Raw genomic sequence first — 26,846 nt, 5'->3', positions numbered from 1 at the left:
ATCTCTTGTATTTTTTTGATAAAACTCACCGATTTGAAATTAAAAAATAAAATGTAAAGCATTACATGTCAGGACAAAAAACCTTTTCTGATAAAGAATCTAGTGGGCTGCTGTAATTTTTTTAGGAAAAAATCTAGTCGGCCGCTGTTACTTTTTAAGATGTTCCTAATATTATTTTATTTGACATTACTCTACTGCAATACGTTATTATCTAGATGATTATTATTATCGTTATTATCACTAGATTCTTAATCTAAAAATGTTTTTTTGTCCTGACATGTAATGCTTTACATTTTATTTTTTAATTTCCAGTCGGCGAGTTTTATCAAAAAAACACAAGAAGTAAAAAAGTTTCTAAACAAACTAAACTATCCAAATTAAAGCATTTGCATGTGTTTGATAAGATTTTTCTTTAAATTTCGTTAACAAGAATGATAGGGGTAGTTTATTTCAACCCCTTCCACTCATTTTAAAAAAGTAAAAAAAATTACCTAAATGTGTGTTTTCATAACAGTAATGCTTCCATAAATTTCATTAGTCTATCTCTTTTCGTTTTCAAGATAAAAAATAAAAACATTATTTTTCCGCCATCTTTGTACCGCGATATCTCCCTAATGGTTGACTTTTGACCCAACGTTTATAAAGCAAACTACCCTTTATTTTGAACAAGGAATCACCCCCTAAAGTTTTTCGCATTTGTTTTGAAACACCCTGTATAATGTACTTACATTACTGAATTTTTCCTGAGCCTTGGTTGAATCAGAGGATCTAACATGGAAAACGTTTTTCTTCTGTAAAGCGTCAAATTTAGAGAAACTGGATTTCTAAAAATTAAAAGAAAAAAAATATTAATACTAATATTGCAGTATATCTTTTCAATATATAGATTTTCCTATTATAGTTTTTCATCTTTAGATTTTTTTTTTATTTTTGTGGTATTTTATATTTTGAACGATATAAAATATTTCACTTACAAAAAATATATTTATTCATCTTAAGTAATGGTCTGTCCAGCAAAGAAATATTATGACAGTTATTTGTTAGTTTTTTTTAATGTAATGTCTGTAAATATCATATTATATCTCGCTAGACAGACCATAGCGACTTCCCAATGTAACAAAAAAAAAATAAAATAAAGTATATACCATAATAAAATGAACAATAATGACGTAAACCTCAGAAAGATTGATGATATTTACTAAAAACTAGAAGTCAACTACACAGATCACACATCCTCATGCCAAATTTTCTCAAAACCATAGATTTTACTCTATTTTCCATCAATATAGAAAGTGATTTGAAAATACACCAACCCTGAAAAAATGACAATTAACTCAATAGATGTGATTACCTAAAATTTTGTACAGTACTTAGTACATTTTTAATATGAAAGTATAGTGTTGTATATTTCAAGCAAATTCGAACGATGCGAAAAATTTAAGGGTTGTGATTACCTAAATTTTTGTACAATATTTAGTACATTTTCAAATAGACCTATATTTGTGCATTTCAAGCAAAGCTTGAGTTAATGATTCAAGGAACACTTGAGATCACGTAAGATGGACTGTATATATTGCAAATTCGTGTGATCTGTTTAGAAGACACCTTGTTTTTTTGTCCGAAACCACTGCACACTTACCACTGCTTCGCTTTTGAACGGGCATTTTTTAGAATTATTTCCTCCAATGCTAAAGATTTCTGTCTACGCATTTTTGGCGATCATGCAAAAAGAAACCATGCAACAAAACTATCGGTTAGTGACTAATAATGCCTAAATATAGCTAAACGGTTATAATATGGACTAGCAGTTTAATCAAGTTGAAATCTTATTAAAAGATATCTGTTTTTTATAATTTTTTAGGTAAAAATAAACATAATTTCTCAGTACCTACTTCTGAAAAGTGTGTCTACTTATACCCGTTATTGACAAAAATAACATAGCTTACGCATTCACGACATTGGAAAGGTTACTGTCATGACGTCAAACTAGTAGTCACTCTGTTACTACGACTACTAATGTGACGTTGTTTTTATTCAATAATACCATGAATTTATTCATTTTTAACGGAGATATTTCTTAATAAGCTTTCAATCGACTGATTAGTAGTTCTTACCAGAGCTTTTACCGATACTTTGGAGAAAACATTCTCTATTTCTATTACATGTTTGAGGTTAGATGATTGACACATCATGTCTGTCAACGATTTAGTTCGCTACAAAATTCAAATAAAATGAAGCAAAAATTAAAATGTTACCGAAAGCCGTATCAAAGCAAAATGAGCGAAAAATAAACTGAATGAAAAATAAAGGGTGCGCAAGAAATTTCAACACACAAAAAAATTATGAGAATTTTTTTCCTGATCTGGATCGGAACTTCTTGCGCGCACTGTATATACTTTAAATTATTAATACATATAAGATGATAGATTGTCTTACCATTCTACTCGTATTCTTTTTACTACTCTTATCGCTGTGAATTTTTGTTAAATCTCCAAACGATCTACACTAACGAAACAAAAAAATATAAAAAAATGCTGTATTAGTAGGAAAAAATGCTGCAGGCATGCTTCTTGCATTCAATACAATCATAATAAAACAGGCAGAAATAGGCTAGGTTTATTATTGTCTAAAAATAAGCAATTTGGTAACGTCACATAATACATTTTTTCTATTTTTAAGTTTGGTCTCTTTTGACTTTCTCTGTATAAAATATATATCTAGGCCTTAAAACTACTGTTATATACTAGTTTTTCCCGAACATTTTCTTAAAAATTGGGATTTTTTTCAAAAAAATTTTGGATTTTTTTTAGTTTTTAGTTAAAAACTATTTTTTGATAATATGACAGTATAAGTTGTAGATTACATTTACAAGAAAGAAACCAGTGGTTCTCAAAATTTAAGCAAAAAAATTATTCTTTTTGGAAATTTTCAAAGTAAAATAACTCGATTTTGGATCTACCGGTCCTGAAAATATTTGCACTTATTTAGGACTCACCCTGTATATTCTAAATCTACATATCTTATGCAGTTGACAGTAAGAAAACTTCGAAAGCTTTCAGCCAAGTCACAATTTAAAAATGCTTCAGGAAAATATTTTTATAAAAGGTACTTATATCTTAAAGTTATGCTTCATTTACTAACATGAAATGCTCTGCAGTAAACGTTATAGTATGATTATTATTATTATTATGTGATGTTACTTTTATTAAAAATAAAAGATTTTTATCTATTTTGTATTATCATGTTAAATTGTTATACTGACAGACTATAACTCATGCAAGTGTATATGCATTAAATAAATTAAAAAACAGATATAAATCTTTTTCGGGCAAATTCCTACCTAACTAAAAGTTATATAAAGCTCTTACCAAACTTTTTACGCTTACATTGTAAAAATTCTCTCCCTCTAAGATTCCGTTTTCGTTCTAAAATAGATAAAAGCGCAAAAACAAATAAAACACACAAATATATACTTAATAGCACCAATCTAGTAGTTGTAGAGAAGAATACAATAAAGTTAGAATTAATTAAAAGCAATACAATAAAAATGGCAATGTCTCGTGCAAAATTTAACTGTATAGTCGTGCACAAATTTTACTAGGAATGATATAAAATTAAATTCACTTAACAGAAAAAGTAAAACATGTATTAAGTTAATACTGTCATTTTTTATTAAGAAAAAAAAATTAGTTGAGAACAAAAAAGGGCTATCAAAAGTGTTAATGATAAAAAAATGAAAAATAATGTTAGAGACAAAAAGGTTAAAATAATAAAGAAATAAAAAAAACTTACAACTGAAATATTTTCTTTTTCTTCTTTTCTAGTCTTTTTCACTTTTTTCTTTTTAATGGACCTCTCCCCATCGCCACTACTCTCTACAATGGTCTCCGAATACTCGGTACTCTGTATATAAAAAAATAAAAATAAAAAACAATTTAAAAAAAATTAAAAAAAATATTTTTTTTCAACTATGTATTATCATTTTATATTTTTAATATATTATGTTAATCATGCATTTAAAAAAAACACGCTAAAATATGTTTAAAAAAAATAAATAAATTAATAAAAAAACAGAAGAAAAAGCTAAAGCGCAACTAACACTTAGGCAAAACATCTAGAAGAATATCTTACCAATACATATTTTTTTCCAAAAATTATATAATGGACTCGGATTACAAAAAAAGTATTCTATTTAAAAAGGACGTTTGGTTAGCCTTAGAAACGACATTGTAATTTTTAGAAATATCTATATTCTTATTATATTATTATATCATTTCGCAAAGCATTGAACTCTTATTTACTAGACAAGGCTTTCTACGCTGTAAATGAATTATATTTTGAAAATCGAATTTGATCTTGTAAACACTGGTGTAATGTTTGCTATTGCTATATTTACTAATGACGTCATTGATATTTACTATAAACTAGCTAAATATTTTTGAATGTTGTTTTTATTTTTTTGTTCTTTGACATTGTAAACATTTATAAATGTTTATTTTAAACAATAAGACTGACAATATATTATTTGTATAATGTTTTGTATTATCTTTTGTTTGTTTGTTTGTGTACCTTGTTTTTTACTTTGTTTGTTTAGTTTACCTTTGTCTACAAATTGAAATTTTTTTTAACAATAAAGGCATTTATTTACTTATAAATTATCTTGAATGACCCATTGGAATGATCTATTTTGACCCAACAAATATAAAACAATGTGAATATAAGAAAATTTAAATTGAAAATCATTTATGTAGACTTTTAAAAATGTTCGAATTAAAAAACATAAAGTTTATTTAAAAATATTTAGTTGGGTCTTCGCAAATCTATGATTTGTGAGCATTCATGGGACACAGGAAACTTTAGAATAGACTTTATCAATTCAAAAATTAAAAAGAAAGAAACAGTTTTTGTTTCAAGATATACTGAACTAAATTATGACTTTGAATCTGGTCTGAAATATCTAATAAATTCGTTTGTTTTTTATAAATAATAAACAACTCACATCATCCGACTTCTTCTCATCTCCATTATCATTTCCCACTTCAAACTTGTTCTTGATTTGATTGATAATTTTTGCGCCCTTCAATTCAGCCTTTGAATCCTTTTTTACTATTCCAACAACTTCCACACCTCGATTTTGAAATTGACTCTTCAAATTCTTAACTATCTCAGCAGGAACAGTCTCTGTATCTTTTTCTCTGTTTGAAATCACTTCATTTTTAGTACTTTTAGTTACAACTTCATTGTATTTTTCGTAGTAATTCGAGTTGGTTTCGCATTTTTGATGATATATCAGCTCTTTGTAGGTTTCCGAAGAGAGTTTTTCTTCTGTTGTTATTGTCTGGCATGTAATCGATTCACTATTTTCTGTTTTTTGGTGTTCGAATCGCAAGTTACATTGCTCTGGAGTGTTTTCAGGTTCCTTTAAATTATCTTCATTAACTTTTGAATCTGTAACTATATCTAACACTTCCTCTGGCAAAACATCTGCGACTTTCTCTGGAGATTTCTTGGAGACTAAAAAACTCTCGGAAACTTCCTTCTCGTATCTGATAAACTCCTCAAGGCTACCGTCTTCAGTGTCACAACTCCGCAAGTCTTTCTTCTCATTTTCACTCTCCAAAGTTTCCTCGATATTCTGGTAAATGTTTTCTTCCTTGGTATTTGTCTCATCACTCTCCATATCTTCTAAATGCTCGTAAATGTTTTCTTCCGGTTCTAAATCTGAAGCTGTAACTTTCCCAGCTAGCTCTAAGTTCTCATACATGTTTTCTGGTGTTGTGTTTTTATAAAATGCAGTGTTTTCATAGTAGTTCTCAGAACTGTGAACTTTTTCATCATCCAACTGTTCGGAAACATCAGGACTGGTTTTTTCTTCCTGTTCTTTTGGGGGACTAACATTTGAGGCTGACGTGCTGTCAGAATTTGTGTTCTCTCTTCGAAAACCTTTGAGGAAATCTATGTTTTCCTCACTAGGTGTCAGCATAGGAGAGGTAACAGTCTGGGTAAAGAGTAGAGTTGATGTATCATCACAACTCAGCAGCATACGATCTTTTACAGAGGATTTCAGGTCGGTATCCGGTGATTTTTGTTCGGAACAGTCTGTAAACGATGTAGTCGGAAGATTCAGTGTAGGAGTTTGTCTTTTTGCGTTAGGAATTTCTGGTTTAAGCTCCACACTCTCGTAGAGATTTGAGCTAGTTAAATTTCCACCCATAGGTTCGTATTCGACGTTTTCTGAGTGTTTTTCACTGTGACTTAACTCTAATTCTACCATCGGAACGTAGGTTTGGTCCAATTCAGTCTTCTCGGGAATATTTTCGTAGATTTCTTCATCCGTTTCAACGGCGGACATACTGTGATGCCCGTTCTGCTTAGTACCGTTGGTCAGTAACGATCTAGGCTCGTCGTAATAATTTTCATGTTGTATTTCCCCTCGTAGGAAAGCTTCGGTCGATTTGATCTCGGCCTTTGTGAACTTCTGAGGCGAATGTATGTTTTCGTAGGTCGTACCGTCCGGTTCAGGAGGGTCTGTGGTTTTTTGAAGGTCGTCCTAAAATGGTTTGGTTAGTTAAAGACACACAAAGCTGCTGATTAGAGTAAAAAGCTAAAATTTGTTGTAATTAACCAATGAAATTTATTTTTGCAAATAATATAATCGAATATAAATATATTTGATGGTAAATTTCGATCTTTAACGGTTTTTTGTTGGACCTTTTAATGGAGAGCTGCCGATATTGTGAAATATTTTCAGCAAAATTTACACTTTTTCTGTAAATTTAGTTTTTGTAAATTTACGGTTTTTATGCAAATTTACAGTTTTTCTGTAAATTTACAATTGTTTATACAATTTACAGAACCAGTGTATTATTTAAAATTTACCGAAAAAAGTGAAAACTTACAGGAAAAGTAAAAATTTACAGAAAAAACTGTAAATTTACAGGAACAGTGTAAATTTACAGAAAAAACTGTACATTTACAGAAACAGTATAAATTTACCGAAAAAACTGTAAATTTACAGAAAGTGTATTATTTAAAACTTACCAAAAAAAGCGATCTTACAGAAAAAGCGCAAATTTACAGAAAAAACTGTAAATTTACAGAAACAGTGTAAATTTTCAGAAAAACTGTAAATTTACAGGAACAGTGTAAATTTAAAATATACAGAAAAAACGTCAATTTACAGAAACAGTGTAAATTTATAGAAAAAAAATTACAGAAGAAAATGTACATTTACAGAAACAATGTAAATTTATAGAAAAAAAAATTAAATTTTGAGAAACAGTGTTAATTTAAATTTACCGAAAAAACCGTGAAAAGTTACAGAAAAGCGCAAATTTACAGAAGAAAACTGTAAATTTACAGAAACAGTGTAAATTTACAGAAAAAACTGTAAATTTACAGAAACAGTATAAATTTACAGAAAAAACTGTAAATTTACAGAAAGTGTATTATTTAATTTACCAAAAAAAGAGATCTTACAGAAAAAGCGCAAATTTACAGAAAAACTGTAAATTTACAGAAACAGTGTAAATTTGCAGAAAAACTGTAAATTTACAGGAACAGTGTAAATTTAAAATATACAGAAAAAACGTAAATTTACAGAAACAGTGTAAATTTATAGAAAAAAATTTACAGAAGAAAATGTATATTTACAGAAACAATGTAAATTTATAGAAAAAAAATTACAGAAACAGTGTTAATTTAAATTTACAGAAACAATGTTAATTTAAAATTTACAGAAAAAACTGTAAATTTACAGAAGAAAATGCAAATTGACAGAGAAAATTTAAAAAACTGTAAATTTACAGAAACAGTGTATATCTATAGAAAAAAAAAATTACAGAAAAAAATTGTAAATTTAAAGAAACAGTGTAAATTTATAAAAAAATAAATTTACAGAAACAGTGTTTTTTTAGAGATTTAAAATTTACAGAAAAATGTGAAAATTTACATTAAAAGTGTAAATTTTGCAAAAAAAATCCCACGTTTGTATGGCTCTATGCTCGTATAATCTAGCTGATATAATGTAAAGAACTTAAAAGTTATAGAGATCAATCTTCGACACAGAAGAATAGTTTATTTTGAAAATATTTTCGAAAAAATCAATCCAAATTATTTTCTTTTAACTTCGAAAAAAAAAATTGATAATAAGTATTAAAACAGAAAAGCAAAATTACACACGTTACTCATGCAGCTTTTTAGTCTGATGTTAAACTCTTCAAGTAAAGCTTCCTCCAAATCTTGCTCTTCCTCACTTACTATTCTAGATTTCTTCACTGTATCGGCCATCTGTAACGAAGAAACAAAAATATATAAATAAACATGTTCCATCTGTTAGCTTTTTTAAAAATAATTAATAATGGGAAATTGAATATTCATAACGAATTATGATGATTCACTTGAAGAGAAAACAGAGATGACCTCCAAAACTATATGACGAAAAAAAAATAAGAGTTTTATGTGATTTTTACAAACAAATAACGTTTTTTTTTTGTGAAAGTACATAGACAGTAAGTAAATGTATTTTTTATGGTATTATAAGGTTAATATTTAAAATAAATTTACAATAAAGAAAAATATATAATAAAAACAATACAAGAAAGCCGTTATATAGTATTGTTTAATTTTATTACTCATTGCAATATTAACATACTCTATACAAGTATTTGTAATTTAGTAATTAATGCAGTAACGCTTCGCGGGTTACCTTTTATTATTAGCATTCTTCATGTAATTACTGTAATAAGTTGATTTTTTTTGTAATGCACAATACGTATCTAGGTACTTAGTTTGCGGCAGAAGTTTTTATAGAAATGTTAAAAATATACACGATGCTCTATAAAAAAAGCACACATTAGTGATAGAAGGTAATGAAAAAGCAAACGATTAAGCTAGAAAAGAAACCCTTCCCAAGTCGAAACCAATTTAAAACTGAAGAACTCTAGCATTTTCATTTTCCAAATGCTGCTTTGTTTCATTATAGACGGATTTTTATTATTATATCGATATTTTTCTTTAAATTTCTCCAACACTTAAATTTCGGAACGCTCTCTATCAAAATAATATTGGATCGTACCCACGATTGTATCGACAAGACTGGAAACGTCAAAATCGTCACCTCGGATTTGGCCGTTAAGCGCGGTGCCATTTTTCAATAAAATTTATTTGGCTGGTATTTTTTCACAATATGGGAAAAACTCAATTCTGTGATTCTTATTATCCTATAGATGGTTGAGATTATATATTTTGTTAATGTTGAGATTTTAATGGATCTATAGTGATGGGTTGTTATTTAACTATCTGTTATTTTATAACAATTATTTATAAATAACATAACGCAACCGTTACTACTTCTAAAAAATAACAGATATAAAATAACGACACGTAGAGATCGGCCGCTCGTGAAACGAAAAACGATGTCGCCGCTCTGCACCACCACGAAATTCTATGCTGCTCGAAGCAATTCCAAAAAACAACTAGTATGGATGGAAAACATGTTTGGTCTGTTCGTTTTCCTGTTATTATCGATTCTGAATCGTCCTAGAACTCTCCAGCGCATGCGCAAATAAAATAATGTCTTCATATTTCCTTCTGCGCATACGCATCACAATTCTGGGACGGTTCAGAATCGGTAATAACAGGAAAACGAAAAAAGCTGTTATTTCGTCAACCATCGATACAGGCGGCGAGACAACGGACAACGGAGTGGGGAAAGCGCTACGGCGAACGTAGCTGCTTCGGTCGAAACCGTCGATGGTCGTATTGGGTTTGCAACAGCTTAAAAATAATAGGATATAAAAGAAGCAGGTTTTTTGAAACAGTTGCGGGCATAACGCCTGGGCGGCCGAGATAACAGGAGTGGGAAAGAAAACGCTGCTGCATCGGTCGATTGTCGATGGAGGCTCGCAAACGGCTGGAGAAGCAGTCATTTTAGATATGTTGTTTTTCAACCTGTTACGAGCATAACAGGGCGGCGGTCGAGATAATCGGAGTAGGAAAGGATCGCTGCTGCATCGGTCGATTGTCAATGGAGGTTTGAAACAGGTTGGGGAATAACGCCATCAGTTGTTTTAGATACATTCTGTTTCAACCTGTTACGAGCATAACGGACGGAGGTCGAGATATTATGGCGCTGTATGTTTCAGTACTTACTTATTAAAGTTTTCAATATTTAGGTATTTATTTATTCTGAAAATTTTCAGAATATTTTTAAGATTTTTTAAAATGTATACAAAACGGATTGACTTTAGTGTGTAGAGTTTCGATAAGAAGGATTTTTCGAAACTCGAATTTAAGGGAGTGAAACTACTTTCAAATATTAGAATATTTTTTATTTAAAACCGGTGAGTTTTTAGGAAAAAAACTCTTAAAACACGTATATTTTATTATGTTGTTTTACATATTTTAAGATTTTTTAAAAATATATATAGGGTGTTTTATAAAATATGACCATTGAGTAATCACTATTCTGCTTAAACTGCTTGACGTTTAAAGCTGATTTTTGGCAAACGGATTGACTGTGGGGTTTAGGTTCGATAAGGAGGGGTACTCAATCGAATCTCAAATTCCAACAGGGTGAAAACGCCCCTCAAATAATACTAACAAATATTGTATTTATTTAAAAAACGGTTAGTCTTTCGGGAAAACGCCTGGACACGCATAATTTATTTTGTTTTTTTTTACATATTTTGAAATTTTTTAATAAATCATACAGGGTGTTCCAAAAAGTTGAGTAATTGATTAACCACGATTCTGCTTAAACTGCCGACGTTAGAAAGCTTATTTTTGGCAAATGTGAGAAAATTTTATCCAGTTTGTATGTTCTTGTTTTGCTTTATCATCACCATTAGAAATTATTAATTCGACGCGAACGAAGTCGCGGGTACACGCTAGTTTAAGTGTAAAATTAATTCGAACTCTGGTGTGTAGTTGGTTTCACTTATGAAGAATATACTACACATTTTCTTATATTGCTATTTTTGACCGCAAATGGTAAAATCATAACTAAGAGCTTCTCGCCCGTCGAGTGAGATGCACCGTGCTACTTGCTACGCAATTCAGGATCTACCCGGATCGAGGGGCAGGGCGTAGGGTAGATCGGAATGTATAGGTATAGACGAGTGGCGGAATTTTGGCTTTTTTATCGTGTATTTGTAAACAGCGCTTATTTGTAAACAACCACCGTTTTAGAGAGGTATTTTTTAGATAACAATCGATATTTAGGAAATGTTTTGACACCCTGGAAATACTACCACCGAGCACGTCATTGTTGCAACTTGCAACTGCGTTAATACGCCTGGCGGTGACCGCCTCATACTCTTTCAGATATTTAGCAGTAAAATAAAGAAACCTGTTATTTTTAAGCTGTTATTTTAAGCTGTTTTTTATAAATAACTATAACAGTTTCAACTGTTATCTAAAAATAAGTTTTGCCCATCACTAGATAGTTTTGGTAAGATTTTCTTTGACATTCCATTCGATAGAAAAAACCTTCACATGCCTTTCTTTTAGATTCCAGTTTTTTGATGAGAAGTGTCCAGCCCTTATTTGAGAAGAAATGTTAAATTATTGATTGTGTGCCTTCACAATGAGGTAAATTAATACCGTCGTAAACTTTTCAAGTTTTTTTAAATGTAAGGTTAACTAATACCGTGCATTTCTTTTTAGGTTTTTCTACAGATTTTTCTACGTATTTTTCTCAACGTTTTTCTTTGGATTTTCCTTCAAGTATTTCTTCAAGTATTTCTAGACATTTTTCTGCAAGTTGTTCTGCATATTTTTCTAGAAGTTTATGCCAAGTTTTTCCACAAGTTTTCTTACGTGTTCAGTCACCGAAGTAATCAGTAGCAGCCTGTTCGATTAGATTTCAGCCCTGCACCCCTCTGAGAAGAAGTTGGATGCTGTGATGTTTTTGTATTATTAAGAAGATCCTATTTTTGGTATAATTTGGTATACAAGGCCAGTATATTTTTTTATAGTAAACTAAAATGTTATTAATTTGATTTTAAATAATCATTAGTGTGTTAAGAAATTAAATATTCTTAACATTTTACATTTAACTGGTTAAGTACTTGCCTTCAGCATTACATTAACCCTTAATTTATAAAATTTAACGTTCTGTTACATTTTATTATTATTTTTTAACACTTCTAAGGTATTTGCCTTCAGCATTGCTTAAATTTTACTTGTATTTGATTATTAAAATAATCATGTTATATTGATTGATTATTCATATTTAACATCTATTTATGTTAACCTTTTATATCATTACGATCTTTGACCTGTAAGGGCAATCTTGGGTACAGATTTTAATCTTTTTCCCTTTAACTATATATAAACAAAAAGGTTCATGAATCTTCCTAATAAGTCAAGTCAAATTTAAATATTTATTATTCGAATATAACCAAGACTGTCTCTAAAAAGTATTGCTTTTATATTATAATTATTTGTATCTAATATTTGAAAAGATATAATTTGATTTTAAACAAGTTTTAAGATAGAGTTTCTTAAATATAATTCTTGTATATTAATGTACATAACTGCTGTGCCCAATAGGTACCGAATATTTCTAACAAGTAATAAATCTTTTTTTTTGGGGTATTTGAATTGTTTCATTGGTTGATCCAGTTTCTCAAAATATTTAATAGCTATACTAATTTTAGTTTCTATTCAATTAATACACTTGTACAAATTTTCTTATTTCAGTTTGTACTATCCTTTGTAAAGTATCAGCATCTTTTTGAAATAAGTGGCGCCCTTTGGTATGCAGTGTAAGGTATAGGTGGGTATCATATTTTTAGCCAAGTGCAGAAGCAAAAGCTTGTTCCCACCGCCTCCGATATAAGAGTAGCCGTTCGCAATATTTTGACTTAAATTTTCAATAAAAGGAAAGTTTATGTCACAGAACCTGGAATCCTCCACCAACGGTCTAAGACACTCGAAGAAATTTCTCAGGAGAAAAAAAATCTAAGATTTTCCTTGATTTAAGTAAGAACAATCTTCGGATTGTCATGGGTTTTTTTACAGGACACTGTCTCCTCAATGAACACCTTAGTAGACTGAATCTAAGATAGGGTTCCCAACCGTCCCGGTTTGGCCGGGATTAACCAGGAATCAGAAAGTTTGTCCCGGCGAAAGTTTTACCTTGGCCGGGACCTAAAAAATCCCTGAAATTTTTAACTTGACAGTATTTTTACGATATTCAGAAATTTAGGGCAACCAGCAACGCTGCGAACTTTGACGACCGACTGCTTGACCGCCGCGTCGCGTCGCGCCATTTCTAGTGAGATGATTTCGCACTAGTTTAGTTGATTTCTCGAGGTGCGAGGTACCTGTTAAATATTAAATAGTGATAAAATATGGTTAGTGCGCTGCGATTTGCGAAGATTGAGTCTGGCTTATTTTTCTTTTCTGCAATCTCGGCAGTAGGTAAAGAAAAGTTATTTGTAACATTGAGCATTTTGTTTTAATATATACTTAATTACTGTTTATTAGATTTTATTGATAAAACGTAAAATGGAAGAAAATGAAGCTCCCCATTCCTCTCAACCTCAAAAAAAGAAAATTAAGCGCTATTGTACGTTCATTCCAGAATGGGAAGATATGTTCGAACATATCAAAAAGGTAGACGCTGAACATGGGATGTGCAAACTATGTAGTGCCCATTTTACAGTAAAGTTTGAGGGAAAAAGAGCAGTTGAAAATCATTGTAATAGTCAAAAACATAAGAATAATATTCGTGATTTAAAATCAAGTAAGTCATTGCGTACATTTTTTGTAAAAAAGTTTACTAAAGAAGAGGAAGAAGTTACCCTTATTGAAATAGTGAACACATACCATTCAGTTAGGCATCAAATAAGTTACAATGCTCAGGATTGTCATAACAAGTTGCTACCCAAGTTAATCACTGATTCTAAAATTTTGCTCAAGATTTCTTGTGGAAGAACAAAAGCTGCGAGTATCGTGGAAGGTGTTTTAGCTCCAAAATCTCAAGAATGCTTACTAGATAATTTAAAAAAGTCGATTTACTATTCCGTGGCGTCCGATGCGTTAAATAGGGGAAATATAAAACTATTTTCCCTATGTGTACAATTTTTTTCTAGAAGTGGAGGAATTGTTCGGGGAGTTTTAGATTTCTATGAGGACTCAAATGAAACTAGCGAAGCTATTGCCAACCAAATTATTGAAAAATTACAAAATAATAATCTAGATTTTAAACATGTTACTAGCTATAGTGGAGATAATGCATCTGTCAATTTCGGTGGTCGCTGTTCAGTATTTCAAAAATTGAAGGCAATTAACAGTAAGCTAATTGCCAGTAATTGTAAATGTCACATTTTACATAACCAATAAAGTTTGCCAGCAAAGGATTAAATTTTGATATTGAAAGTTTTGTTATAAAATTATATAACGAATTTTCAAGTTCTGCCAAACGCGTACAAACTCTAAAAAGTTTTTCTGAATTTGTAGAATTAGAATATAAGGATTTGTTAAGACATGTTGCAACTAGATGGCTATCTTTATTGCCAGCAATAGATAGGCTACTGTTAAACTGGCCAGCACTTAAATCATATTTTTTATCTGAAGGAGAAGAAAACTGTTCCAAAATAATTTGGGAAGTATTTAATGAAGATGACAATGAATCGATAGTTCTTACACTACTTTATTTTGTTCAAAATCTATTGGTAATTTTTCAAAACAACGTACTAAAATTAGAACATAATGAAACCACTGTAATAGAATTACATTCACTAATGAATAATTTAAAAGTTAATTTGGGGCAAAGACTATCCGATAAATTTTATGGTAATTCTGCCAACCGAATGATTAGAAAAATGACAGATAGTAAAAGTTTGCAATTTGAAAGACAGGCAGTATGCTTTTTGAACAGGTGTTTAAATTATTTGACGAAATGGTATGATTTTAATAATGATTTTCTTGCAAGTTTGGCGTGTTTAGATTTGAAAAATAATAAGCTAGATTGGCAGAAAATACAAATGCTTCTTGATCTAATGGAAATAGATATAGATCAAGACGAGTTATATAATGATTATATATTAGTTAATAATATTATTGAAAATCTCGAATCTTTTTCTGAAAAAAATGAGATGGAAAAGTGGGTTCAGATTTTTAGTGCTGATGTTGTTAGTGATAACTTATATGAAATGTTTAAATTAGTTTCCTACATAATGTCGATTCCTGTCGGCAATGTTTTTGCGAACGTGTTTTCAGCATTATGGAAGCATTGTGGACCAAGGAAAGAAATCGATTGAGTATATCTCAAGTAAAATCAGAAATACAAGTAAGACTAAATTTTAATTTAAAGTGTGAGGACTTTTTGGCTCTAGTTAAATCAGATCAAAAACTGCTTCATGCTGCACGATCTCAACAAAAATATAGATTTAAGTAGCAATGAAAAGTAAAAAGCGTTTATTTTGTGGTTTAATTGTTATTTTTGCCAATAATATTTATTAGTTTTTTTAAGTAGGTACTTACTTACTATTCACCTACATACTTCCTAATTACCAAAGTTATCTATAGATATGTTATGTTTTATGTTTATAATTCTATGTTATTATTTTTCCTACTTATCTATGTTATGTTTTATGTTTAAAAATAAAAAATTCTAATATTTAATGTTTTGTTTGAATTATTTAAAAGCTTAAAGCTAATTGTCCCGGAATCGCCGATGCTCAAGTTGGGAACCCTAATCTAAGAAACAATGGCGAATGCAGATTCTGTGGAGAAAATGGGGAAACACCAGAACATCTCGTCACTGAGTGCGCCGTGATGACAACCATTCGTGCCATACCAGCTTTCGACAAAGCACTGAGACTATCTAATGTTATAACTCAAGAATGAGGGCCACAACAGATCTATAAGGTCGCGGAGATTAACTTCCACCCTCCACACAATCTACAATCGGTACATTAGTTTAATTAGGGACACCCTATAAGGATCCTTTCTCTCTCTTCCTCTCTCGTCCGGTTCGCTGTTCACCCTGTATATGACACTGATCCGCATAATGACCGGGTTCAAGGTGAAACCCCTTGCGAGGAAGAAAGAGAAAGAGACAGAGGAAAAAAACTATTATAACTGGTTACGGCGATAATATGAATAGTGAAAATAACGTGCCGTTTATTCACACAGCAATTATTGTGGCTCTTTCTCTCCTAGCTAGGATAAATTATCTCACGACCAACTGGCTATAATTGGTCATTGGGCTAAAGAGAATCGGCGAATTTTGCGAATTTATATGAATAAACGCTGCAGAAGACCCTGTAGAGAACTCTGTAAATAATCTTACAAAGAATAATATGGATGTATTATAGTAAGCGACCTTTAAAAATCTAATATTTTTGAATAGTTTCACAAAATCGTTTCTTCTTCTTCTTCTATTCTTCTTCTACTTATTATTTGAGATCTAATCGATCTGTTAGGTTTAAGGTTGCCTCTGTAGGAGTTCTTGGGCGATGGACTGCCAACTGTCTCTCCATCTTTTTGGAGGTCTTCCCGGCTGTCGCTTACCCATGGGTTTCCCTTCAAGAGCTATGCGAGGTAGCCTGTTTTCTTCCATGCGTTTTACGTGTGCGAACTATTGTGTTTTTCTTTACCTAACCCATCTCACTACGTCCCGTATTCCACATTGTTGTCTAATATCTGCCTCTTTGCGGACGATACTAGTTTCACTTGGAGCGGCCCAGATGTTACGGCACTATATGATACTATATCCAGTGACTTACGAACCATTAAATCTTGGTGCGATTCTAATCTCCTATGCCTCAACCTTTCAAAAACTAAAGTTTTGTCATATAAAGTACTATACAACCTTTTGTACTCTAATAACACCACTATTGACGTCGTGGACTCTGTGAGATTCTTAGGACTTGTTGTTGGACAACTCTTTTAAAATGGGACTTGCACATCGAAGCCTTATCAAAAGAAACTAAGCTCTGCCTGTTTTGCGCTAAGATCAGTGTGTCTAAGGAACTTAACTCATCAACCTCTAGAATGATCTATTATGCCCTTTTGAGTCGCATCTTCGTTATGCCCTTCCATTCTGGGGTACTTGCTGCACGGACAAAAATTTTGATCGTATTTTCAAACTTCAAAAGAGAGCAGTTCGATACTTATTGGGACTAAACAGTAGAACTCACTGCCAGAATTTCTTTTAAAATTTCAAAATACTGACTCTTCCTTTCTTATTCATTTTGAATCCGTTTGCTTAATCCGCAAGCACATATTCTCTATTCGGAAAGGCCTTCTCACAACTATCCACTTAGGAATGCGGAGCACGATATTTATCTGCCAACCCCGAGCTCAGAACTAGTTAAGGGCTCAATACTGTACAATGCCAAGAAAATGTACAATCATTTGCCTTCGAATATCAAGTCACTTTCATTCTTTCCTGCACTTTCGCAAAGCTCTGAAATCATACTTACTGAGAGAGCCCTATATGCGGTAAACGACTTTTTGTTGATGTTTAATCATGAACAATTTAACATTTTAATTTTAATATTTTGATCATCTCACACACTGGTTAAAGGTCTAGTATTTAATATTTTATAACTCTTGATTTTATGTTATTATAACATGATTTTATCCATTTACAGTTTTCCTTTTGTAAAATTTTCTAGATACGCCTGTGTTCTGCAATGTCCATATATGTTTTATTTGTAATTTTATGACGTAATTTTTTTTTTAATTGATTTGTATTGTATGACATTTTTTGTATTTTTTGTACTATTTGTATATTTGTTTTTGTGCTTTTTTTGTTTTAATAAAGCGTTGTTTTTTTTTTATTTGTGTTTCTAATTCTGTCTCTTCTAGTCTTCCCCATTATGGTTCTTAGGTTCTTCATTTCAGCGACTCTTAACATGCTTTTGGTCTTGTTTGTTTCCTCTCCTTCCTCACCATATATGTCATTATTGGTCTGATGCAGGTCTTATAAATTTTAATTTTGCTGTCTGTTCGCATGGGGAAGGGGTTTGTCCACACTGTTTGCCTCAGACATCCTGACATGGCCGTTGCTCTGTTTATTTGGGTTCTCAGATCTTTCTCTGGATCATTGTAGCACGGCATATCTGTTCCTAGGTATCTAAACTGTGATTCTTGCTCAATAATTTTGTTTTCTACTAACAATTTGCATCTTACCGGTTCTTTAGAGAAAGTTAGGCATTTAGTGTTTTTTTTTTTCTGTAGAGATAATCATATTTAATTCTCGGTTTGCTTGATAGACTTCATGAAGCTGTCTCTGCATATCGTCCTCTGTCTCCGCGATAATGGCAGCATCATCAGCGTAACACACCATTCTAACTCTGTTGTGTCCCATTCGATATCCGATATTCATTGGGGTCACCACAAACACGATCGTTTCAATTTTACAAAAATATGTACAAAAAAATATAAAGGCACTAGAATCATGGCACGTTATTTCGCATCACGCAATATATTGTTGTCATGTGTTCTCAGAAGCGCTGAGAATGAATACAATTAAATTTCTAGACAATTGTACAATTGACATAGTTATTGAAAAAAAAGTAATTAATATATAAATTAGCTTAATAATGTATGTATTGCCTTAAAAAATCTCACGCATTGTTGCCATACTTAATCGTATACTTTTTTCAAATTATTTGCTAATACGTATGAATGCAAATAAAATGGTCAAACAATAATTAATGACATTGTGGCCATTTTACATAGGCCCAGAACACAGAAATCTCTAGATTAGTGTAGTATCGTTATAATAAACACGTATACTACATGTATGCATATAACTGCAAACTAATTTCCGATAACCATAACACTCAGCTTAAAAAACACCGTAAAGTAGCAATTATTCTATAACGGTACATAATAAAATTATTTATGTTTACTGTTTATAAGCTTGCTGACATTTACAAACGTAAATGCAGTAAAAGTAATCTCTTAAGTATCCTATTTCTATTTATTGATCTGGAATAAGAAAGGCGGAGTTTTTAATACCAAAAAAAATCATCCTGTATACCAGATGATTAGAATGATAAGTATCGCAGACCACCAAATTCGACAATCACAAGATTTAATGAGTTCGAATATTTCTAAATTTGATGATATTACGCTTGATTAACATTCTAAAAAATATTTTAATAGAAAATAACCTATATTTAATTTATATTAACGATCGCTTGTTAGTAAGAAGTTGATTAGTATCTGCGAGAAAAATTAAATAAATAAAATATAAGATTCCCAAACAAGTTTTTGGAAATTTTGGATGTTAATAGATGGTTATTTTCTTTTATCTATGATTTTGGACAAGTAAACTCTGAAATCCGGGCAAAATCTTTATATTTTAAACAATCGAACAGTTTTTATATCCATATACAGGGTCCGGCAATAGTGCGTCGGGCATCTGTAGCTCCTAGAATAAAAATCTTGGGAATTTTTTTAAACGTAAACCTAAAGTATGTAAAAAATGTATATACCTGTGTGGCGGATTCATATCCAAGAAAATCTACAAAATAAAATAGTTATTTTGCAGATTTTCTAGCAGTGGTAAAATACCTACATAGGATTTTTTCTAAAAACCTTCATCAAAAATATTATTACAAATACAAGAACTGTTCTGAAATCAAAACTATATTAGGTATTTACTATAGACGGTCTATACTTAACTTTGCTATAAATATCGTCACCTTAGATCATACAGGATGTTCAAAATTCTACGCCAAACTTTCTAAAATATAAAATAATGTTTCTTTGTCTTTTTTAATGGAACACCCTATATATTATTGTTTATTAGATGGAGAATTAAAAATTTAACATTTTTTGTATTTAAAGTATGTATTTCAAAATTTTTAATGGTTTCGCAGATATACGCAGTATTATTTCATATGGCTCTAACGGTAAAATACGAGAGAAAAATCAAAATTTAAAACCGCGAATATCTGCGAAACCGTTAAAAATTTTGAAATACTCTTCTTCTTCTTCTTCTTCGGGTTCCATCTCCTAATGGAGATTGGAAATCATCATGGCAATTCTAACTTTGTTAACGGCTGCTCTGAATAACTGGTTTGAAGTCATTCCAAACCATCCTCTCAAATTCTTGAGCCATGATGTTCTTCTTCTTCCTTGGCTCCTTCTGCCCTTTATCTTTCCTTCTATTATGTTCTGCAGCAGCGCATATTTAGGCCCTCTCATTATGTGTCCAAAGTACTCAAGTTTTCTCTTTTTAAGGGCGTCGCAGTTCTACATTTGTAACCTTGTCAGTCCATATAATCCTCAGTATACGCCGATAACACCATCTTTCGAATGCGTCAAGCTTCTTCATTTCGGCCTTTTTAAGTGTCCCAGCCTCTGAACCATAGAGTAGAGTTGCAGATATGTAATCCCTTAGTATTCTTAATCTAAGCTTTAAGTTGATGTCTCCACTGCAGAGATATTTTTTGAGTTTTAAGGACAAAGGATGCTCTGGCTATTTCTATTCGAGCTTATATTTCTGCTGATTGATCCAAGTTTTCGGTCAACCAACTGCCTAGATATTTATATTTTTGTACTCTCTCCATAGGTGTATCATCTATTAGAACATTGGCTTGGACATCTTTAATGCAAATATAAAGTGCAAAAATACTCGAAATAATCTAAATACAAAAAATATTCATTTTTTAATTCTCCATCTATTGAAAGGATAATATACAGGGTATTCCATTAAAAAAATCTTCCCGATCCACTCACACTTTTTTGAGCCAGCGCCTATAGAAGTTAAGATATTTTCTTGAAATTCATCCAAGAACATACTTTAGATCGGCACTTAAACAAAATTCCCAAGTTTTTTATTCTAGGAGATACAGATGCCCGACGCACTATTGCCGGACCCTGTAGACACAAAAAAGGAAATGCGTGAATAAAAAAAGATGTAGAGGAAAGTTTGTATTATGTATATAATCAACGTTAAACGGGTTTATGACAGACATTGTATAAATTAGTGGTAGTATACCGTTTCTTTTAGTACCCATTCATTTTTACGATTTACTGTTCTCTTCAAAAAAGGAAATAATGGAAAAATCAATTTCATACGCCAAGACAATCGGATATTATAGGTACGGAATGGAAAGAGGAAGCCTTGCATTTTGTTCATTTGTGTGCAAACAGTCTCCATAATTTCCATTAATGATTTTTTTTGTTACATAGCATGATCAATGTGTGAAATATTAAAGAAATTAGAGAGTTTTTTTTTCTACTATATAGGGTGAACCAACATATTAATAGTATAACCAGTTGTATGATTATTTTACACAATTTTAATCTATTTTTAATACCGACACTATAAATCTGTTATAGCCTACATAATGAACTGTATATACGACTACTGGTTTGTTAGCGTTAATTTAAAATACACAAAGCATTCGCCAATGATTAAGTTTATTTATAAATCGATAGCATTGAACTGAATACCGGTTCTGTATAGAGTAATTTAAACGTTGCATCCTTAGTAAGTATATATTTTTATATAGCGGTCATGGAAACATTCATTAAGGTTGTTGCATTAACTATATACAGGGCGAGTCTTAAATAAGTGCAAATATTTTTATGGGTAGCGTGTTTCGACCCCCTCAACAGAAAATTTTGAATATTTTTTTTTAGTTAAAAACCATAATTTCTTGATAATATGACAACATATAGGTAGTAGATTAAATCTACAAGAAAGAAAACAAAGAAAAGATCTAGTGGTTCTCAAAATTTAAACCAAAAAAAAAACATTTTTTTGGAAATTTTCAAAGTAAAATAACTGGTCTACAGTTGAGGGTTGGAACCTTTGGTGTTATACAGCAAAATAAAATTACACTAAATCACCACAATACACCAAAACACTTTTACTTTTACACTGGACGCGCGTGTCGCTAACCATGTTAGCATCATCAGCAGATGATTATAAACTAAAGTACAATCTACAAGTTGAGCGTTTATATACTCGCCCAGTAGGTACCGAGTGGGCGTGGCAAAATCGCCAACCGAGTCAGAGCCAACTGAGCGTAACAGTTAATTTCCGCCACTAGAGTAGTAGGAACAAAGAACTTGAAGGAATTGGACCGTTGACTCTGTTCATACTATCTTTACATTTATTAATTCTGATGCTTTATGCATCTAATTGCCTGTAATTTGAGACTTGTTTAATTAATTTTAAATTATTAAGATCTATACAATGTTCTTTGTCAACAATATGTTCGGCAACGCAAGATTTATCCGGTCTACCATATCTTATCTGAGCTAAATGTTCTTTAAATCTAGTTAATATTGATATTCTAGTTTGCCCAACATATTTCTGATTACAATCTTTACAAGAAATTTCATAAATACCCGACTGATGATGAATTAATTAGAAAACGTAGGTATAGGTTAATGATTTCTGAAAATTCGACTTTTCAAGTGGAGAAAGATACATCTAAATATTTTTCAATACCGTTTGATAGAGAGTTATCCCGTGGTCTAAAAGGAATTTTTAAGAATGTCAATTATAAACTTGTGTATAGTGCTAATAATAAATTACAACAATTATTAGGTAATCCAAAGGATAAAACACCTCCACTGGAAAGGTCGGGTATTTATGAAATTTCTAGTAAAGTTTGTAATCAGAAATATGTTGGGCAAACTAGAAGATCAATATTAACTAGATTTAAAGTAACTTTTAAAGAACATTTAGCTCAGATAAGATATGGTAGACCGGATAAATCTTGCGTTGCCGAACATATTGTTGATAAAGAACATTGTATAGATCTTAATAATTTAAAATTAATTAAACAAGTCTCAAATTACAGGCAATTAGATGCATATGAAAGCATCAGAATTAATAAATGTAAAGATAGTATGAACAGAGTCAACGGTCCAATTCCTTCAAGTTCTTTGTTCCTACTACTTTAGTGGCGGAAATTAACTGTTACGCTCAGTTGGCTCTGACTCGGTTGGCTAGATTTTGCCACGCCCACTCGGTACCAACTGGGCGAGTATATAAACGCTCAACTTGCAGATTGTACTTTAGTTTATAATCATCTGCTGATGATGCTAACATGGTTAGCGAAACGCGCGTCCAGTGTAAAAGTAAAAGTTTTTTGGTGTATTGTGGTAAAAGTTTTTTGGTGTAATTTTATTTTGCTAAAATAACTGGGTTATTTTGAACTTATTTGAAAAACGGTTAGGAGAAAATAATATTTCTTCTATCGAGATCTGAAAATATTTGCACTTATTTAAGACACACCCTGTATAGTTCGTATTCAATAAACATTTGGTGATGTGATTAAGCTTGACCGGCACAGCGTTGCCCCTCGTTTTACATATTTTCTTTTAATCAAAATATTTTAGGGAATAAAAATAAATTAATTATAAATATATAAACAGTTATAATTTACATCAACAAAACTCACCTTCTTAACAGTGCTTGAGGGACATAAAGGACCATTACTACCGCTTTCCCGTTCAAAATATTCTAATACGGTTGCGATGAATTTTTTACAATGGATGTTAAGCTACCTTGTACACGTGGCACTAAAAGAGGTTCTAAAAAGAACAATGTTCGACTGCAAGGTCTGCTAGTAACCATTTTTAAGCTTCACAACAAAATTCATTTAAACCAAAAACTCGTCATACAAAACTGAAGTGTCAAAACGAATGACAATGTCAGGAAATAAATAAATGAATGTGGCAACTTGACATTTTTTACAGCAGAGATACAACCCATGGTACAAAGAATACAAGGTATGATCGATAGCGGCTCCAATTTCGTTCAGTTCGCGCATACCACCTGTGACGTCACTAGGAAAATGAGGAATAAATAAAAAATAAAGAAAGTTGACAGGAGATCTGCATTTTTTGGGGTTATGGTTAAGAATTGTTTATTTTTAAGACTTTTTAGTTCGTTTAATTTAATAATTACTAAAACCAGAAGTTCCAAAAAATATATTTAAAATAATAATTATCTATTAACATGGATTTGGATTTTGGACCAAAATAGGTAAGAATACTAAATTTATTTCTATATTCGGTACCTATAAAATTTTTTATTAGGTTTTTAGTTTGCGATGTTTATGGTAAATAATTTTCATGTTCATTGCCTCTGATTTCACATAAGGACAGAGATGAGGATATAATATATGGAAAAGTAACCACAAGAGGAATAAATAGAAAAAGAAATAATTTAGACAATGTGTCTCACATGTTTCGGTTAATTTCCAGTAAATTGACAATGACAAAATCAGAACTTGTAAACCTAAGGTATGTCAGTTTTTGACTGGTGTTTGATTGTTACCTGTTCGGTTTTAATATAAAAATAGATGCAATCTTTGTTAAATTACTCAAAATCGGCTGGTCCAAAATTTTTCAAATTTGGCATGTGTATTTACCATACATAAACCTTTACTGCAACGACGAGGCACCACCCGGTATACGTCTTTATTCCATATTTTGTATCGTTATAGCAAAGCAATATTTGTGTAAGACAAAATAGTTTTAATACCATTTAAGTAGCCCAACAAAGCCAAATATAGACAACTTCAAATTTACACTACAGTTTATTACATTCAGCTATAACAAAATATATATGTATATCATCATTTACAACACATTCAACCATTTCCAATTATGGTGTAATTCGTGATGTTGGTAGCGAATATTTTCATTCGAATTTTGCAGGAAATTTCCGAAATATTCGGTCCCAAAATCGCGAATATTCGCAAAAATACAAATTTTGCAAGAAATTTCTTTTCAAAATTCAAGACATTGAGCAAAAATTTAACGAAAGTGTATCAAGTATGCCTATTCTTAAATCAGAAGAAAAAGAATGCTTCTCCGCCTTACAAAATAGAAAACGTATGGCTCTTAAAATAATGCATTTTGCCGCGAATCTCTTGGATCCCTCTGTTTCCTGGGAGAGCATCTTAACAATGAAGAACACATAGCCGCTATGGAATTTATCAACAATATCACCAACAAACATCCTCAGTTTGTCAATAATAAAGAAGCCATTTTTACAGATGTAACAAATTATTGCGCCAAATCGGGTATATGGGCTCTCGACTACGTTTGGATGTCAGTTAAAAATGTAGACTGTCTAAGTTGGTGGCAAACAATATGTAAAAATACTCAGTTGAAATATTTAGCTGTTGCTCTGCTGTCTTTACCAACGTCATCTGCAGCCACTGAGAGAAATTTCAGTATACTTACAGTTTTATCCGTACTAAAAAAGAAATCGCTTAACTGCACAAAGAGCCGGCAAAATAATGTTCGTAGCTCATAACAATAAATTATTACTACAAAAACAAAAAGTGGATCTGGAACATGATATGCTACAACATGAAACTCCTCCAGAACCACCAGAACCCGTAGAGGTAGAGGTCCATCCTTCAGAATCAGAACCAGATGATACATCAAATCGCCCTATTGCTGCCAAAAGTCGCTAACTAACATTTTTCCGAACAACCAAATTCAATCACTAACTATGTTTTGAATCGGAGAATCGATTGCAAATGTCATTAATACGATTTCTGGCTATTTATGTTTTATTTTAATACCTAATAGTTACTAACTATAACATCTTTATGCAATGCAATTCATCTTTAGGCGCATTTTTCTCGGAAGTAATAAAAAGTAAGTTAGTGACTTTTGGCAGCAATGGGACGAAATATACCTGATTTGGAAATAAAAACTGACGAAGACAGTACTACTACTACTACTACTACTACTACTATAATACCCTATGAAGATGGGACCAGCTCGGCGCCTGTATAGTAAAGTATTCCGGAATAGAATAATTCAGTTATTTGTGCTTTACGTTTTTTAAATTTATATTTCGTGCTTTTTTGTTTTTTTTAAGTTCATAGTCATAGTTCATGGTTTATGTACAAAATTACAAATCTGCCAAATAATTTTTTGTTATATGTTATGTTTATGACTTTTAGGAGTTATGTATTGTTTTATTAAAAATATAACAACTAATATTATGTTTATTGTTTTTTTTTCCACTTACATGTTGGTATCAAATGTCTATCTAATTTATTCATTGTATCAAAACAAAAAATATGTAAAATTGTAAAATTTCCTAAAAGTTCATAAATTTCCGAAATATTAACATCACTATAGGTGTAATTGGGTCCAACTTATCCCTGCTAATTTCCTAATATCATAGGTCATAGGTTTGGTCTTCTTCTAGGCCTCTTTTAATTCCTCGTGAGTACCATTACAGATTATATAAATTATAAACTTTGTTTTTTCTTTACTGTTTTTCGTGGTTCCAATTTTCGGAATCGGGCACTAGTTAGGTTACTAGTTTGCGCACATAGCACGCCCACTTATGGCCTCTAAAATTGTGCACAGCGCCTGACCGGCACAGTTATTAGAGCGATATCGGAAAACCGAATAGCGTCCTGCAGTATTTTCGCGTAACTTATCATGGTTACAATATGCGCGAGTCAATTTTTAACGCAACACCTGCTAATAACGTTACCGCCCGACGTAATTTGCGGATCAATTACACCAAGCGCTATTTCAAAATAACGTCAAAATTGCTTAAATGGGCGTATGCGGGTATTTGACAACCGGGCCGGCCGGCGAGATTTTATTTTAGGTTATGTTTGAACTGTTTTGAATTATTAATTTTAGTTTTATTAGGTAATTTGATATTTAAGTAGCTGGGATTAGTTTTTAATTAAATAAATATGGCCCAAAATATGTGAATTCCACCTCTTCCAATATTAAAGAACCTATAAAGAGGCATAGGTTTACAGCAGATGACGACTTAGCCCCTTTGTGGGTGAGAATTTGTTGCTTGTCATTCCCAAACCCACAGCAATACGTAACCGGAAACGAAGTAATACCAA

At 31.5% G+C, this 26,846-nt stretch overlaps 1 protein-coding gene across 10 annotated transcripts in view; it reads right to left on the bottom strand.

Moving 5' to 3' along the window:
* LOC115888688 overlaps positions 1–23,484 on the bottom strand; it is a 40,896-nt gene extending 17,412 nt beyond the window's left edge. For 3 of the 10 annotated variants that reach the window (XM_030908474.1, XM_030908471.1, XM_030908476.1), the window contains exons 1-8: positions 8,182–8,289; positions 5,000–6,550; positions 3,793–3,903; positions 3,369–3,425; positions 2,437–2,505; positions 2,115–2,213; positions 1,640–1,702; positions 729–824 (exon numbers count right to left, since the gene is read on the bottom strand). In XM_030908474.1, the coding sequence (XP_030764334.1) occupies positions 729–824; positions 1,640–1,702; positions 2,115–2,213; positions 2,437–2,505; positions 3,369–3,425; positions 3,793–3,903; positions 5,000–6,550; positions 8,182–8,289 (2,154 nt within the window). Of the gene's footprint in view, positions 1–728; positions 825–1,639; positions 1,703–2,114; positions 2,214–2,436; positions 2,506–3,368; positions 3,426–3,792; positions 3,904–4,999; positions 6,551–8,181; positions 8,290–23,399 lie in introns of those variants that run through there. The other 7 variants (XM_030908478.1, XM_030908469.1, XM_030908470.1 and 4 more) reach the window with 7 other exon arrangements.
* Between the last annotated feature and the right edge of the window lie 3,362 nt (positions 23,485–26,846).

This window comes from Sitophilus oryzae, unplaced genomic scaffold (assembly GCF_002938485.1).
Source record: "Sitophilus oryzae breed Bouriz unplaced genomic scaffold, Soryzae_2.0 scaffold_806_pilon_pilon, whole genome shotgun sequence".
Lineage (NCBI taxonomy): Eukaryota > Metazoa > Arthropoda > Insecta > Coleoptera > Curculionidae > Sitophilus > Sitophilus oryzae.
Note: the sequence above shows the minus strand (reverse complement) of the source record. Positions and strands in the feature narration are given on the sequence as shown.